Source organism: Malurus melanocephalus, unplaced genomic scaffold (genome assembly GCF_030028575.1).
Source record: "Malurus melanocephalus ecotype Western Australia unplaced genomic scaffold, MMel_1.1 scaffold_117, whole genome shotgun sequence".
In the NCBI taxonomy this organism is placed as follows: domain Eukaryota; kingdom Metazoa; phylum Chordata; class Aves; order Passeriformes; family Maluridae; genus Malurus; species Malurus melanocephalus.
In genome coordinates this window covers 400,946-419,239 of record NW_026623349.1, presented here as the reverse complement: position 1 = coordinate 419,239, position 18,294 = coordinate 400,946, and the positions used below count along the sequence as shown (strand labels likewise).

The 18,294-nt window shown below is 36.7% G+C and overlaps 1 protein-coding gene across 5 annotated transcripts in view; it reads left to right on the top strand.

The window, feature by feature from the left end:
* The first annotated feature begins 436 nt into the window (after positions 1-436).
* AOPEP (aminopeptidase O (putative)) overlaps positions 437-18,294 on the top strand; it is a 185,965-nt gene continuing 168,107 nt past the window's right edge. For 3 of the 5 annotated variants that reach the window (XM_057369988.1, XM_057369986.1, XM_057369983.1), the window contains exons 1-2: positions 438-541; positions 13,803-14,755. In XM_057369988.1, the coding sequence (XP_057225971.1) occupies positions 13,950-14,755 (806 nt within the window). In that variant the 5' untranslated portion in view covers positions 438-541; positions 13,803-13,949. Of the gene's footprint in view, positions 542-13,802; positions 14,756-18,294 lie in introns of all 5 variants that reach the window. The other 2 variants (XM_057369987.1, XM_057369984.1) reach the window with 1 other exon arrangement.

Here is an 18,294-nt window from a genome sequence, read left to right as displayed (position 1 = left end):
GACGACAAGAGTAATCCAGAGTGGTTTATAGTAAACGCGAAGGACGATGAAAATGTGCCATGCTGTATAGATTTGGACAGCCACAGGAGATTCCACTTGTCAGAGAACAGCACCGCCTCTCCCAAYCTGCTGGCTACACCCCCGGTGCACCTCAGGATACCACGGGCACTCCTGGCCACCAGGGCTCATGGGCAGCTTGCGATCCACCGAAGGAACCCATACCCGGCGGGGCGATGCCAGTTCGGGTGACAGCAGCGTGTCACCCCCTGTCCCCTCACGGTGCCCGCCCCGGGCCGGCGGAGGCCGCGCTGGGCCGGCGGGGCGGGGCCGATGAGCTCATCCGCGGGCGCCGCGGCCCGGCCGAGTGCGGCGGGCAGGGACCCCGGGCGGGCGGCGACACCGACACCGACAGCGGCAGCGGCAGCGGCAGCAGCAGCAGCAGCTCGGGGGCCTGGCGGGGCCAGGCGAGGGACCGGCGTGTCCCCGTGTGCCCCGCACACGCCCCGGGAGCCGGCACGCCGGCGGGGCAGTGGCCGCCGCTGTAAGTGTTCCTTCCTTGTCCGTCGCCCCTCATCCCCGTCGCCCCCTCATCCCRTTGCGGGCCCCGCCGCGCTCAGCCGGGCGGGCTGGCATCCCTGTCCCGCAACGCGGCAAGCCTCGTGCGAGGGAGGCGCTGCTGGAAGTGACAAAACTTTCCGTCCTGCCTTTCCCTACAAACTGAATGTCTGCACCCGGAGCATAGGGAGCAGTGGTGGGGGCAGAATGCAAAGCATAGGGATGTGCAGCCAGCAGTCCATGTCCTTTTTTCACACAACTTGGGTTTATGGCCTTCTCRTGGGCTTCTGGTTTCCTGAAAGAATATGAAACGTGGATCTGGTCCACCCTCTCAAAGCTGATTAATGAGCTATTCCACTCACTGGCCTCTTTAACACTGATGACATGTAGGTGAAACTATATCTTAATAAATGCTGCTRTGTAATTCATCTAAAGATTTCAGCATAGTTGTGTGCTAGGTCCTTTACTGAGGATAACAGTTTTGCAGAGGTAAAATTAAATGACTGAGGTGGCTTACCAATGTCAGCATTGGAAAGAGAAGACTGATTTTCTGATTCCACCCTTAAGGAATTAGTTCTTTGACATTGTAGATGGTATTCATTAATGACAGCTGCATTWAGTTGAAAACAGTCATTCTCTTTCAGCAAAGATTTTATTTGKGTGTCTCCTGTATATGAATATGATCKGACATGCATGCTCCATCATGACTGAAACTCAGTCACACATAGCCTTTCCTTGTGTATTTTGAGTGGAAATAAAATCCGAGGTAGTTCTGTGCCAGTTTAATGCTGTTCAGCATCTCTAGTCACTTGCCCCAGCTCAAGTAGTACTAGGTATTGCAGATTACCCAGGCCCATGTCCACCTTGAAATAATTTTGTAAAATAAACCCCAGAAAATTCTATCTTTAGACGTATGTTGGTCATGGCATTTGTTTTGTTTTTGTGGAGTTTGTTTTTTTTTTAATTTTGTTTTTTATTTTTTATCAAGTAATGATAAATTTGTGGGGAGAGACTTGTAAAATGTATTTGGTCTCTCCCTAACTATTTTAGATGCTATAACACAAACAATCACTGATGGACTAAAGAGAGTTTAAGGATGCTCTTCCTATCTTCTTTGCCAATAGTGAGTTATGGTTCTTTTTCAGTCCTGGATATTTTTCTTAGGGAATTAGTATTTTGAGGACAGAAGGGGAGTTCTTTTTTTCTTTTTTTTTTTTTTTGGTGTTTCCCCCCTTATTTGAGAGAAGATATTTTCTCTCTTGACTTGTAATTTCAGGTCATTGAAATAAATTTCCCTTGCTGCTAACTTGCTGCTGTAGTTAGTAAAGAAGGTCTTCCATTATGCTTATTATTCCTATGGTTTTTAGACCTAAAAGGAGGCTTCTGGAATGGTACCAATTGTTTTGTCAAGGGATATCAATGATTTAATTAATTTCTCATTACAAAATATGCTGTTTTCCTTGTGACACTGAGTGAGGTCTGAAAGCTCTCTTCTGTGGATTGCTTTATAGTAGTTTCACAGTAGCAAATGTTTCCGTTAGTTTGTTTAAGCCTTACTTTCATCTACAGAACCCATTCTTAACTTGAAAAGGCTTAAGATGTCTTACATATTTGTGTTATTTGTGCATGGGGGAAAAGAGTTTGTAATCACCAAAAATAATGTATACATATTGCTCAGTATTTAAAAAGTAAAATTATTTTTGATGCCAGTGTTCAAAGCGGAGTTCTTACTAAGATCTTAGTGTCTTACATTGTGTGAAAAATGTATAAACCTGGATTTAGAAGAAGCTGCCTTGAAAGGAGTATAGAGGGAATTAGTTATAAACCTCTTATAATTATTAAAGAGAATGTTTATCCAAAAGGCTTAAATTAAAGAGAATGTTTATCCAAAAACTTATTTTTTTTTAAAAGTGCTAAGTAGAGAGCATTATAGCTTATGATTCTAGCACCCGCTTGTTGAAAGCAATTGAATTAGCTTTTTCGTACAGATGAAGCAAATCGKGCTTAGCTGAAGAGAGGTCAAACATGGGTTTATTTTTATGGTAYAAAAAGCTGATGTTTAAATGTGTAGCATCTGGATATTGGCCAGTGGCTTGTAGAGAAAGTCTTGCCTGAAATTCTTGTACACCTTTTGAAGAATACACTGAGTACATAACACAAACCAGTTGGTCTATATGCTTCAGAGATCCTTGTTTGTGGATCAGGATATTAGCTTGCATTACAGGCTCACGTGCATGTGCCAGGCTGTGTGCTCGAGTGATTGTGTGTGGCAGTTGCTTTGACTGGTGTTCAAAGCAGATCATTCTGTCAGRATCAGCAGCTGGGAGAAATACCTTCAAAAAGACTTAGTGTAAATTGGTAGGGTTTGTCTGACCATCCTTAGTTTGGAAGAAAAACTCAAATCCTATATATTTCTGTTGAGTTACTTTAATGGACTGTTACTTCAGGGAATGAGTTTGTGTGCTGTCTAAAAAACAGAAGCTGAGATAGAAATGGGCACTGTCTTAGGAATTAATGCCTGCTACTTGTGTCAGTGTTTGTGTGTAAGTTCGTGCAACTCTGATTTTGCACAATAAAAATCAGTGATACGGTTTTTAAAGCATTAACCAGTTAATTAAAATATTTCCAACAACTCTAAGTAGGGAGCTTTCCAGGGCTTCACACACATCAAGTACAGAGCTGTGACTGCTTGGATTGGTTGGAGACCTGTTATCTTCTCTCATACAGACCTCTCTTTCATTTCTTTTTGTTTTCTAAGATTTTGGAAATGCATGAAAAGAGAACAGAACAGTTGTGTTCTGAAATAAGAGGTGTTTTGTGTGTGCTTCATGTTTGGCATACATCTTYGTGACAAGACTGATGTGGGACTATCTTAGGCAACTGCTTTTTGTGCCTGCCTTTCGCAGTCTTGTAAGCCATGATAGTGCCACATGTAAGACAGTCTTTCACTAACGGATATGGCAGGAATGCAGTGAAATTAGGCATGTGCTTGGAATGGGAGTAGATTATTCAGTGCATTCTTGATAGTGCATTTCTAACTCCTGTAGCTACTGTATTATGAAGTCATCTCTAATGGCCACGTATCTTCTGTTTGTCAAGGTTKGTTTGTTTGGGTTTTTTTGAAATTCGTAAGCCTTTCATTTGCTTCCACCTAGCAGTGGCTCTGATAGACTTTCCAGAAAGGTCAGATAATTACAAGTTTCAATAGGCTATTTTGTGTAACAGTTACCCTCCTCCCCTTCCTCATTTACCGTTAAAAATAGGTATTCTGGGTAGTTCAGGTTTTTTTTCTTCCACTTTCACTGGATGGAATTATATTTCCAAGTTCTTCCCTTCCTCTATCTCTTTATTTCCTTCCCTTTTTAACTGTAAAAACCAAGATTATGAGTTACTTTTTTCTTCCCTTAYAGTTATTTTGGAATGCTTAATCTTGTCTGCTTTACAACCATGTTTTATGTTGCCTGGAAACATTTTTCTCATATTTGCTTTCAGAGACCTGTGATTCTAATTCAGGCTGATGCTTTTTGTATTGAGTRGAAAAACAATGTTACACAAATAACATTTCCCTGAAGAATCATTTCACCCCTGTTACCCATTCTTTGTGTCTTTTATGGAACTCTGTTAAGTGCTGGTGATCAAGATTGACTCTATTAATGTTGGCCGCCATCTGCTGGTTTTTTTTTTATTCTGTGGACATCTGTCTTCTAAAATATYAAAACATATATAACCAAATAATCAGCTCGCCCTATAATTGTATTACTTACAAAGTACATTTGATAGGGAAGATGCAKTGAGTGTAAGGTCTATTTTAAAAATATAATAATAGTAATTTTTTACTGCTCTGTGTGTGGAAGAAGTATGACAGGGAAGCACTGTGAAATTATCACCCAGGACTTGGTAGTAGCACTACAGTTTCTATATCATTTTTTCATGGCTGGAGTTGAGGTAGTAAGCCTCCTTTTCTAAAGGTGAAATGCATTACTTGCACAACAATGAAAACCAAATACTCATATTATGGGCATAATATAGCAAAAAATATTACAGACGTCAAGGCTCAATATGAGAAGTATCTAAAAAAAGATGTCAAAAATAATGTGTCTTTTCTGTAATGCCAGTACCTTGATATATGGGTAAGATAGTGAAGAACTTACCACATCCAAAGAATATTTCTCAGAAGAGCTTATTTATGAAGCAGTAGTAAAAGATGTACTRTTCACATATACAAATCTCCAGTGTGTTCAGAGAAGGTGTACAGCAAGGATATTGCTTCAGAAGGTGAGATAGTATGTTTCCTGTATTATATTGACACTGTGACTACTGTTTTTTCTCTTTATCTCTTTTACGGAAGAATGATACGAGGTACAGAATGAATGACAARTGGTAGACTAAATTAGTTATATGAYTGCACACAGTTTGAGAGTTAAGTTTTTTAACTTAACTTAAGTTTTTTAATCTGTGTTCAATTTGTCAGAAGAAATGTAGGAAAGAATCCTTCCTTTGTTTACCTAAACTTGACTTGCAAATCTGCATAACATTGCATCTCCTATTGGTTCCACTTTGGGTTTTGTTAGGCTGTATTTTAGTCCTTGCAGAAGCAATCACATTGGTGAGATAATAATACTGTGATTTGGGTACATTGTTAGGAAGACTTTTAATTGAAGAAAAGACACCATAAAGTTGTATTTAATCAAATGCWATTGGAATCAAATGATAAATTAAATCTCTGTTTACAGCCTGTTCAGTTAAACTCTCCAAACTATCACATATTTATGAAGAGACATCACAGTCAGCAAAGAAGAGGGTGTGGGGTTTACAAGTATATTTGATAGTTGTGCAGCTGCCTTTTTTCTCCTCTAGTACCTATCATAACCACCTTTTGCTTCTGTGAGTGCACACRTGCTTTCTCTGTGTGTCATCTCAGTGATTTAGTCATATTGGRTGGACCAATGAGGGACAGTCTGTGTGTAGATGCTGAACTTCAAAGGCTTGGTATGTTGTTTTACGACACTGTTGAACTGGCATTACTGATTGAAAGCAAATACACGGATACCTAGACTTTAAATAAAAGTAACTATGTATGTATATATACATGTATACACATATAAATCGTTTTGTGCTGTTCAGTAAAGGGTTTTGAGAATKGTCCTTTTAAAGAATTTAAAAGAAAAAATTATTACCTGATCATTACTCTGATAATACATTATGTAAWAATTTTTATCCTCATCTTTTGTTAAAGCACATCCTTTCTGTACCATATTTTGCTTCCCTTTTTTTTTTTTTTTTTTTTTTTTTTTTTTTTTTAATTTGGTTTTATTTCAGGTTTGCTTTAATGTGATTCCTGCTATTTATTTCATTGTGCAGAGGTTGTGTGCGTGGTCATTCAATGCCCCATCATTTACCTTTTTCTTTGATAATAAAAAGGCTGTCTATTTAGTTGTCTGCTGTTTATTTCAGCTTCCAAATAAATGGTTATTTCCTATCTTTTCTTCTTGAATAAAACTGATAATTTTCTGGGGTGGTTAAGATCCAATATCTGATAAGCCAGCCAGGGCCTGAAGGAGGAGTAGATACYCATCTTGTCTGGGACACAAGCATTTGACTGTCATAGAATTAGTAGTGCTGTTCAAGACAATGCATTGTTCATTTCATGTCAAGCTTATTTTTTATGTAACATGACTTTGAGCCCAAATGAAATTTAAATTAAATCATATTTCTAGCTCCTATCCTAATCAGGTGACTATCACATGTATGTATGAAAATATCTCAATTGCTCTAAATTCTGGATAACCTTACACTGTTTTTTTGGTTGGGTTTTTCTTATTTTTTCCCCACTGTAAATGCTGTGTGCTGTCAAAAAGTACATCCTTTTACCATTAAGTTTCTTGTTTATAAAACAGGTTAAATAAACAGGACTAAAATGCATAGCTGTTATGCAACTCTATTAATGTTTGCTTTAAAAATATATCTGGAAAATACATTGCATTAGCACTGATTATGCTTCTTAAATTTTGTTCTGATGTGAGCCTGAAGTTGTAAAAAGAATAGAATAGTTTAAAGGCAGTGCATGTTGTTCATATTTTATAATGACTTCTAATTTTAGAGAGTGAATTTTATTGCATATGTGCTCAGCTGATTTACTGCATAGAGAGGGTAACACCAGCTGCACACAAGAGGGCACACTAAGTCCTTTGAAGTATAATTACCGAAAACGTTTTCAATTAGGGTAAATTCATGTCTATAGAGAAAATACTGAAAACACACTTTGAAAGTGATGCTGTTTTTAGTTTTAGCAAATGTTTTGTGTGCATATTTTGTGTATGTGCCAGAAAACTTAACCAATCTGTAAGTCCTTTTGGTTTCATTTGGTAAATATTGTGAGATTCTGTGGCTGAAGATTATTATTGTTGTTTAAAGTGGCTTAAAGAAAAGAAAATATTGTGGACTTCTATTGAAGGTGTAGAGAACACTGTTTCTTATAAAATAGAGGTAAATATTTTGGTATTCTTAAAATTATATATTTTTGATTTTTTTCCTTATTTCTTCCTTTTCATTTAGTGTTTCAGTTCAGTAACAAAAAAAAAAGGCAGCTCTACAGAATACAAAAAATAATAAATTTCTGCAGTTTTAAAAAATCAGCTCATTGGAATGCCTTGGAATGCATGGAGGGTAGTTGTGTTTGCAAGACAGCTTAATATTTTTTTCCTTGCCTTTTCTCCATGCCCCTCTAGGGAGAGGCTGCCTGTGTCTTCTGTACACACCCAGTCAGGTGCTGGGGTATAGCAGGTGATCTTCCCTAATTGCCTCATCCCAAGGCTGGCCTCTCCTCCCTGTCCTTGTGTGCTTCAGTACTCGTGCCTCTTGAGTGGCTCTCAAGCCTTTTTCTGGTAATAAAACTGCAGCTCGTAAATAGATTTATTAAAAAATTAGTTTMTTTCCAGAGGAGTGAATTTAGCTAAATGAATTATTTGGCAATCAGCTTATGAGTATTTAGTGGGAAAAAAGCATGCTGTGCAGGCTATAATTGTTCAAATAATAAATAAATTATGTTGCTTTCTCTTGCTAAACAAATGAACTATTAGCTAATGAAGAAATAACAGATGTTTTGCCTTGCCTTTGGAAGATTTGTTATGTTCTACATTAACTTTATTTAAATTACCTCTGAATATAATTTTAGYATTAATTTGTTTGTAACTTTGTAAAATCAAACAGAACTTTCAAGACCAACTTCAGCATTTTCTAATTACTGAATTACTGAATTCTAATTACTCAATTTTTAACTTTGACAGTATTTTAAATTTAGATCAACACACTTAAATGTAGTTGAGTCTGTCCTGTGTTTTGCTTAGCTGTTGTTAAATCTAGATATTGCCTCATGCTGTGTTCAAGTCTATCCCAATTTGAATTGCCTCCTGAAGGGGAATCATRTTCTGCCCCCAGATGTATGAGTAGATATCCTCACTTTTATGCTTGCAGTAGTCAGCAATTGAATGAGGTCAGTCTGGAGAGGTTATAAGTACTTCGGAGTTCAGGGTGTAATTCACTAAGGTGGGTTGAAATAATTAGGTTGCAATTCAGTGTGCAAATAAAAAAATCATTAAAAGCTCAGAGAATTATAGTGATATTGGCTTAGTAGCTGTAAAACTGAGAGGCTTTAAATGCTGAGGTTTCAAAGAGACATCACCTGTATTTTATGAGTACTTACTGTCTTTCTTGCTGGGCCTCTGCTGCCCCTGTGGATTTGTTAAATGACCAGGCTTTGTAAATGGTCTTGATTTATAAGAGGCAAAATGAGCTACTTAGATTCAGACAACAATTTAAACTTTGTTTTAATAATCTGCCTCTTCTGAACTGGTATGTTTAGTGATTGGAAAGATGGAAGAGCGACCTCTGTGGGAAGGGACTAGAAGAGATGAGAAATGAATGAATATTTCCACCATATAACTAGGTCCTCTTTAATCCATAATTTTAGGAAACGTGAACTTAGTGAAGCTTAGAGGGAAGAAAAAAAATGTTTACAGGAATGAATATTTAATTAAATATTCTTAAAAAAATTAAATCATGCTAACTAGTGAGACTGAACAATTCCTTTCTGCAGAGGTGTTTAAAAAGTATTGAAGAATGTTGCGCATACTTCTGTCTCATTTGAGGAGTAAGAACCACATTATTCCCCCAAGGGCTCTTCCAGTCAGTGTAATTAATCTATCAGATATGCGAGGTATGTGTCCAACAGAGGAAGTACAAAAAAAAAACCACCAACACATCAAAACACTCTGAGCATATTTTTAATAAATCTAGAGTTAGGATGACATGGATATGAATGGCCAAATTCGATGGAAGTAACATAGTTGGCTGATGAAAATACATTTTTATTGAATGAAGGATAACCTGCCAAAACCCTAATTCATACATACAGGACATATTTTAAATAGTTCCCTGCATGTATTTGAAAATTATTGCATTTARTGAGTACTGGAAGTCTGTTTCTAACAGTGCAAATATTTGGAGTCAGGTTATGAACTTTCTCAGTATCTTAAATGAAGCAAACTAGACAAGTTCACACAGTTAATTGGTCAAATATGAGCAGGAGTGGGCAAGAGCTGAGAGTCTCTTGCCTTATCYATACTGTGGAGACTGGTGTAGCAGGAGTGTTCAACAATGATTGTCTAGCATTATTTTGTACAGGTAAATGTGTCCATTTAAAAACCTCTGTCTTCAGTCTCTATTTTCTTTTAAAATAGGTGCAAAAGGGTATTTTTGAATACTTTACTGCTTGCACACTACTAACAGAATGCAGTAATAGTAAGGGTGTAATAACCACATATTCCTTTGGAAATGCATTGTGATAGCTTCTAATGTCAATAAGAATGATTAAACCAATGACCATAATTAAATCAGTCCTCAAAAATACCTGATTCTTAATTTTCACAACCTGAGGTGCATACATAGGTTCACTGGAATTTGTAATGTGGTACATTTTACTAAGGTTCCTAATGCTAGGGATTGTCGGCAATTGGAAACCTAACATGACCTAATGTCACCTCATTACTACTATAAAGCAGGCATTATATGTGGCTGATCCTTCCCAGGACTAAAGTGCTAGATGGAGTAGTGACCACATTTTTTTAGGCCTTTTTTGTTCTGAATCCTCAACTTGCATACAGTCTGAAGAAATGCTTTTATCAATTTTATTTCATTACTCTATACAATTTTGTAATGTTGCAGAGTGAAGTTGCTTCTGCTTTTCAGCAGGTAGAAGAAGGTAGTCTGCTGCTGTTACATATTTCTGAAAAAGGRCTTTACTTCTGCAGTTCCACTCACTTATTCTCAGTGGGTTTTTTAATTCCTAGAATAATTTTTCCTTATCACAGTGATAAGGAAATCGTGGTAATAATAATGGCTATGGACTTTCTGCTTCCAGAGAATGGTAGTATATATTGGAGATAGAAAATCAAGGAGAGTGCTTATGTAATAAATGATCAAAACTTTTGTACTAATAGCAGCTTCATTCCAGTTTGTCTTAAATGTGCTGTTTCTCTCTGTGCTATGCATGAACTATTGCTGCTGGCAGGAGGGTGCTGAGTTGTATTTAAGCAAAACTTCCATGGGTRAGTTTGTCACCAAGTTGGTAAATGCATAGTGCAAGGATGTTAGTAAGCAGTTGCTCCACAGCAGAAGTAACAGGCAGCATGGGTGGCATTTCTGATGCTTATTCAGAGTTCCAAGGCTGAACTTCAAGATTCTCTAACTGCTTTTTAACATTTCGTTTTGGCCACTCATTTATATTATATAAACAGGTATGTCTCAGTTACTGAAAGTATACAGACGTGTCTAGAAATATTTTTAAGCTAACCCTTAGAAATGGAATATTCTGATTCTGATGTTTCTAAATCTGTGCAATCAGACAGTACTACAAGACTGTCTAATCTGAACAACATTACTATGCATGACTATGAGACACTAGAATACAGGAAACAAAGCCATTTTGTTTATAATTTTTATTCTGTTAACAGTGGATTTTTGGCATGTTGCTGGGTGCGCAGTAAATCTTTGGAAGTGCCTTTGGAAGCTCCAGGCATAGATCAGTACAGAAATTACATTTTTAAAAAAAATCATCAAGGTTTTTGTGCATTTTTTTCCTTCTCTGAATTAAGTGTATAGGTGTTTGGCCCTGTACACTGAAAAACCAGCAGTGAAGCTGTTAGCAAACATCTTTGGTCTGGCTAGAAGCAGATGCACTATTGAAATAAGAGAACTTCAATTAACATAATGTAGGCGGAAATTCACTCTAAGGATGTATATCCAAAAATTGACAAGAAATTCAAGGTCATGAATTTCCTTGTACTTTCTCAATATTCTGTTGCATGTTATATTCCACCTATTATTGCAAATTATACCACATGAAAGCCTTATATTTGGAAACTCCACAGCTGTTGGAAAGAGTGGAGCTTGCTGTACCTTCATAATGTGTCTCCTAAAAAATTAAAATTGGTGACATTACTATAAAATTAACATTTAAATTAAAAGCATGCATGATTATCATGCCTGTAAGGTATAGTGCATGAATTCAGTTTATTTTCCAGTTAGGAAAGCTTTAAAGAGTACTGTCTCACATTATTTCTGACACCACTTTGCTTCATGGTATGAAACTTCCTGTGTGAGGCTTTAGGGGAGAAGTAAAATTATAATTTTTAACATAAACATGCTTTGCACAGAAGACAGAGCTTTTTGCTAATTCAATATCAATATGAAATGATCAAAATACAGTACAAAAATACAAAGATTTAAAAATTAGTGARTCCCCAACACTATCAGCATAGAATAGCATAGCAGGTTCTTCATTGCACAATTCTAATGATCTGTAGGAAAATTAAAAYAATTTTCAGGTGTAAAGAAACTGAGACACCTGGAAATAGCCATTTAAATTCACTTACTAATGCTTGGGAGATAGAGAGGCTACATAACATTTTTGAAAGCTGAGGCTTCTAAAGCTAAGGTGATGTGAGGTTAGATTAAACAGATACAAAGTTACATCTGAATTAAAATACAGAGTCAGAGTGTATGCAGGAGAAGTTGTTACTTGTCTACAAGTGTGTTCCTCTACATTTTTATTGCTCTGTTTGTAAACATGATTAGATGTGTCATTTCCACTAAACAGAAGTGTTGMTTTGAAATTTCCAACTGTTGAAAACAAATGTCAGTTCTGTGTGGGTTTCTACCCCCACTGGCCATTTTTTTTCATTTGTCTTTTGTATCTCTTGGTTTTAATAGTTTCGAAGATCATTTATGTATATATATAGATTGTTTTTAATAATCTATTTCTATTTTTAAGAATTAGGATAGGATTTAGTTGTATGGCACTATTTGTCACCTTTTAGTCTCCCCTGTTAAGAAATATTAAATAAATCTGAGAGTCACATGAGAGATGTTTTTTTACTATGGTAGCTGACAACTTGGTGTCAGTGAGTGTAATTATCTTAGTACTTTTGAGGTAAGAAATTGATCGTATCTTCCAGATGCAAAATATGAAAAAGAAGATATAAACACATATAAGTAGTATAGCATAAATATTAATAGTATGGTACTCATATTTTATAAATGTGCCAGTATTATATATATTTTCAAATTAAAAATATGATTATGCAAAACAGCGTTTGAATGTTAGTTTAATGTTGGGTGTTTCCTCACTAAGTCRCTTATTTTCTTTTCTCTGTCACCAATAATTAGAAATAACTGACTAGAGATGTCAGAAAAAAAATACAGATAACATCAAGTTCTGTCCATAGCATTCCAGACAACACAGATRCATCAGTCATGTTGCCTGAATTTACTGAGCTATTTCAGTGAAAGAGAGCCTTCTGTTGTSAGCTTGTTTTTCTGGTGTGTTAGCAGAAATACAGTAAGATTGAAAGGAATATTTTTCTCAGCTTGTCTTCAAAGACAGCCCTTCAAGGGCTAWTACTAGAAAGCCATCGAGGAAGAGAGATGCTTGCTATGTTTTTATGTTTTGTGTGAAATTAGTTTAGGGAACAGAATAGACAATTTGTTGCCCTGATTCTTTCACTTATTGATAGTAGCTTGATAGCATGCCCTGGATTCCTACAAAACATACAGCAGGTCTTGGAGGAGTCAGGGTTCTTCTCTGTCCTGACTTTGAGAACTACACAAAAATTGGCTTTGGACAGTGAAGTCTATGATGAGGTGTAAAACTGTGAAATAATGTCACAGTGGAATATCTGTTCTAATAAGGCACTTAAAATCTGACCAGTCTGCCTATCATGATGAGTGTCACTAAAATGCCAGGGAGAGAGCTGCCCATATTCCATCCCCTGGTTTCTATTCCTCAACTAGAAAGCAGATAAAAAGGACTTCAGTGGGCTAAAACTGTGTGACTTCACCTTAATGGTCATAGCAAGACAGAGAATGCATGACAGTTTAACTTCTGGAACTTCTGCTTGTTGTTGCAGCAAATGGTGCCTTTTAATATTTTTGTGTCTTTATAGGTATTTACATATTTTCCAGCAAACCGACTTTTGGTTATCTGTAAGGCGCTGTTATGCTGAGCTTTGTGGGTTTCCCACTACTAAAATGTAATTATATACCTTAAGTATTTAATTACAGATTTTAAAAATCTTCATGAGTAATCTCAGAGGAATACTTGGAATGCACTCCTCATAAACTGGCTCATTTTCTTATAATTTACTAGAAGTGCTGATAGGAAAGTTGTTGTAATGTGGAACACATAATAATTTATGGGCATGCATTTATATTTATTAGTCTCAAACTSTTAAGGCATGTGAGGTGATTTAGACTTATTCTTGTTATTTAGAATTCCAGTAGAAATATATCACTATCTTTTGATGCATTTGAAAAAATGCAACTTTAGAAATGACAGTGCAGTAACAAGTTAAATTAGATGTTATATAACCGTCTTTTTTTCTAAAGTATTATTGTGAGTGAAGAGATTCCRCAGAAGCTGACTGTTGTAAAGTTTGTTTCTATCATTTTATAAAAGAAATATTTTCATTTGAGTTCTTATCTGAAAAATATAGCCAGTGGTTCTTGACAGCAAATCCTGAAGCAACCAGATGCCATTTGAGCCTGATGCCGTTGTAGAGATAYAATTCACTTTAGCTGTACTGTTTGTAATGAAGGCAACTGGACCTTTTAATAGGTTTTAGAATTAGTGCATTTAAGAAATGGTTGTGAGATTATTTCTTTCCTTTCTTTTTTTCCTTTTTTTTTTTTAGAACACAAGAAGTGAAGAAACTGTAATTTCAGTATTCTAATCTTATTCAAAGTTATTTTTGGCCCTGGGAGGCTGAATATTCTCTTCTGGAATCATCATATGTAGGAGTTGTCTAAGGCTTTGTAAAACTGTTGCCGAATAGTGGAACATGGAGACACAGCTGGACCCCATGAAGGATGACTTGCCCTTAATGGCAAACACTAGCTATATGCTTGTAAAGCACTATGTAATGGACTTGGATGTGGATTTTAAAAGTAAAATTATTGAAGGCAGCATAGTTTTATTCTTTGAGACTGGGAGCCAGTACAGGAAAACCAGCGGTACTGGCAAAGAATGCTGCCAGTCACAGTTTGATGAAACCTGTAAAATGAGGGAATCGGAACCCTGCCACATTCCTATGATAAAAGTGAGTACCTGTTCATCTGAACCGGAATATAATGATTTTGCTGTCAGTGGTAAAGAAGAGGAAGCTACTTCTGATGAAAATAGTAACCATGGTAACAGTGAACAGGCTTCTGGGATTTCTAGTTCAAAGGACTGCTATGACATAGAGAATCATGGAAACAAGGATTTTCTGCTGGTGTTGGATTGCTGTGATTTATCTGTGCTAAAGGTTGAAGAGGTAGATGTTGCTGCTGTGTCGGGCGTTGAAAAATTTACAAGGTCTGCCAAGCTAACTGGTGCTTCAAAGGAGCTGGAAAATCTCAGGAATCAGATTATACATGAACTTGTGACTTTACCTGCAGATCGCTGGAAGGAACAGCAATACTATTTTACTCAGTGCAGCCGGGCACCTGGCTGTGGGGAGCTTCTGTTTACAACTGGCCCCTGGAGCTTGGAGATAAGGAAATCAGGGATTCGGACTCCAACAGACTTTCCTCATGCAATAAGAATATGGTACAAAACCAGACCAGAGGGAAGGTCTGTTGCATGGACTACAGACCAGAGTAGCAGGTATGTAACCATTTACATTACTTTGTATACAGTAAATTTAAATAGATGCAAGAATGGAGAATTTCWTTGTTGGTTTGAATCCTTTTGCTGTCCTGTAGAGGAACAAASTCTCTGCTTTTGAAACCCCAATGAACTTGAAGATCTCAGACCTAAGTGATTGTGTTTGCTCTTTCTGAGTGTGAGTAAATAACTTGTGTTTCAATAGGTGTGTACAGGGAATGGGGAATTATCATTTAGAGAAAGAAAAGGTACGAATGACAGGTTATTTTTCCTGTAATCTTTCGTGCTCTTTTTCCTTCCTGGCTTACACAGCATAAAGGTCAACATACATAACATTTCATAGAATTACTTCRCAACTAGTCCTTTATCAATATTGTAATCAACTTAGAAATGCAGTATTTTTCTGTTTAGTCTCGCATAATAAAAATCTTTTTAATCTATAATGTTACATACATTGAAGATAGCAAACGAACTGCAAACTGAAAGAAGAATTGGCATTGTATCTAGTGTTTGTGAAAAGTACATGGTATTGTACAGAAATCTTCAATAAAAGCCCTTWATAGAGGGGAACTACAGTCCACTGTTGACTTCTACAACTGTAATTGTTTTATTGCAATGTTCAAAGGTGTATTTGAATTGTATTTATTTCTTTTTGATGTCTAAAAAGCAGGAACAAAGTTGGAAGATAAGGAACAAATTTGACCAAATTGAATACTTGCTTTTCATTCCCAAACAAGAGATATATGGTTACCTTTTATTTCTGTTACGGCATCTGTATTGGCATCCTTGTTAGTGAGGAAAATAAGGCCTTTTAATTGTATTTCTAGTGGTATTCTACTACTAATCTCTAAGCACGATCAAGAAACATCTCAGTTCCATTCATTATTTCTTACCTTTCTGTTTCTCTCTCCCTGAGGAGTTATTTTTGGTATGAGTTTAGGAAATTTAACTGGATATAGTACCCTTAGATCTGAAAATTCTGAATTTTGACTGCAAGCAAAGGCAGGGCATGATCACCATYGTGTCTGTGTCTAACAAACGTTAGCAACATTCAGCTTGCATAGTTGTCCTTCGCTGTGTGCTTTGAGCATTGAAATGTTTCTTTGAAGCATTGAAATCATGGACAGTTTTTACTCTTTGCAACCCTTTTGCTGAAAAGCATTGTTCTTACTTTAGTGACATTTCGTGGCAGCTGTACACAAATGGATGGAATTTTATGGATCAATAATGGAGCRGGAAAAGCAGGCTTGACATGGATCAGGCAGTTTGATTGTAAAAAATAGTATAAACTGGTTTACCTTCTGTGTAGGGTAAAACTAATGCCTGTCAGAAAATAAGTTTTCAAGCCACAGTCATTAGAACTTTTCTTGCTATCTTTTAAAAATAAAATTCTATATATGATGGGCCCATAAACATATTGCTAAAACTTGTTGTACAAAATAGACTCATGTTTTTCCCGCCCTTTGCAAAAATAAAGCTCTTTTACAATGTGTAAAGTAYTATTACATTGTATTCCCCTAGGAGGATTCTTCAAATTGTTCAAAATTATGTATGGGATGTTTTTTTAGGCAGATGTCAAATCCTTTGCCAGAGGAGTCTATACTGTGGTTCTAACCCTGAAGAAAAGTAAATAACAAAGTACAAGTATTGTGTGACCACTTCCARTATGTTTCCTCTAATTTAACATTAGCACAATGTTTTGAAATTTAGCCTATGCGCAATTTTATCAAGACTTCCATTTTATTTGTTTTAAAGATGATGTATTATAATGCAGAAAAAAACCCATTTAACAAAGCTTTGTGGGATGAGTTTAGGCAAGTTCAGATACATGTATACAGATGTGTTATCACAGCACAGCACACTTCTGGTTTTAGCAGAGGAACTGAACACATGGAATTTCAGCATTTCCCTGTCTGAGCTTTTGGGACCGAACCAAAAAAGTCAACCACAGAGCTGACTTGCACTGTTGGAAAGAGGGAGGGAGGGAAAGTATAAGGGAATGATCAGGAGGCCTGCCAAAATACACTTGGTGAAAGTGGCACTCTTGACCTCTCTGAGCTTGGGTACTAGTTCCTTCCACCACTGGTATGATGACACAGGTGTGTGTGCACCTGGGTAATAAGGCATATGAGACAGATAATCTAATTGGAAATAAGAAGATGGGGGAAGAGAGTGGAAGAGAATAAGATTTGTTTGGAAAATACTACTGAGGTTAGTTTGGAAGGTAGAGTTATYTACTACTTCCTCTTGGAAGGTAGAAATGAAGGAAGGGAATTAAAAACTTGGCTTTCTTCATAGATGAGATTTGGTGGAATAAGATAGTCCAGAACCCTGGTAGGTCACTGACTACCCTAAGAAGCTATTCTCACCTGTGGGAGATTATCTACTGTTATTTTGTATAATTTTGTTCCCAGTAATGAATATTTATATTTGAGCAATTAATGAAGCAGTTTGAAGTTTGTTGGATTGCTCATGTGGTATGCAGTGATTTCTAAAGACTGACATATTGTATGAATAGAATGGAGAAGTAAAACAAAAATAAACAACAAAAATAGGCAGACCCTGAGTACAAAATAAATGGATTTGATATTCCTGGAAATCTGGAAGGTGACAAAAAAAAATTGTAAAAAATTTGAATTACCTCTTCTGAATTAGTTGTCTTAACTAAAAGGAAGATTGTGGAATCCGATGACACTAGCACCTTGCAGATATGTAAATTGATAAGGCAGAATAAAATAGTTTGTGTGATTTAGATGCCAGGAAATCCTGGTGCTTGATGGAAATGACAGTGTAATTTAGAGAAAGGAACAGCTGTGAACAGCAGTGTTTTTGCAGGGATTGGTCTTGTAGTTGAAGGAGGTTGCCACCTTGCATCCTTGAATGGAGATGGCAGAAGTAGGCAATGTAATTTTTCAAATACAGGATAGGGATAGAGTTTCTGAGCTGGGCATTTCCCTTGATAAAGCCTCAAACATACCCTAGACAAAGCAATTTGACATGGCTGAGCCTTAGGGCATGTTTCAGGTGTCTGATGGCAGCTATCTCAATGTTAAGTATTCCTGTTCAGAGAATGGATTATCAATTGAACATTTATTATTCGCTTTAAGATAGTTCTTAATTTGTTATTGTATTTGATAGGATTACATGGGAAAGGGAGATCTGCCAAGAACTGGCTTGAACTGGTTTTGTTATGTTATAAAGATATGTGGACTACTGATGAGTTAGGATTGCATGAATCAAATTTCATCAGAGAGGTCACTGAACAACAGCCAGTCCCAAGTCTCCTCTTGAGGCAAAACCCAACAGTACCACAACTAGTACTTGATTTCTCCAGTAGTCTGGATGGCTGTTCGCTGGAAATATTTACCCACATTTCTGGTGGTCTTCCTTTTAGTTAGGACAACTAATTCAGAGGACATAATTTAATTTTTTTACAAATATTTGTTTGCTGCCTTCCGGATTTCCAGGAATAACAAATCCATTCATTTCATACTCAGGGTTTGCCTAGTTTTTTATTTGGTTGGTTTGTTTGTTTGTTT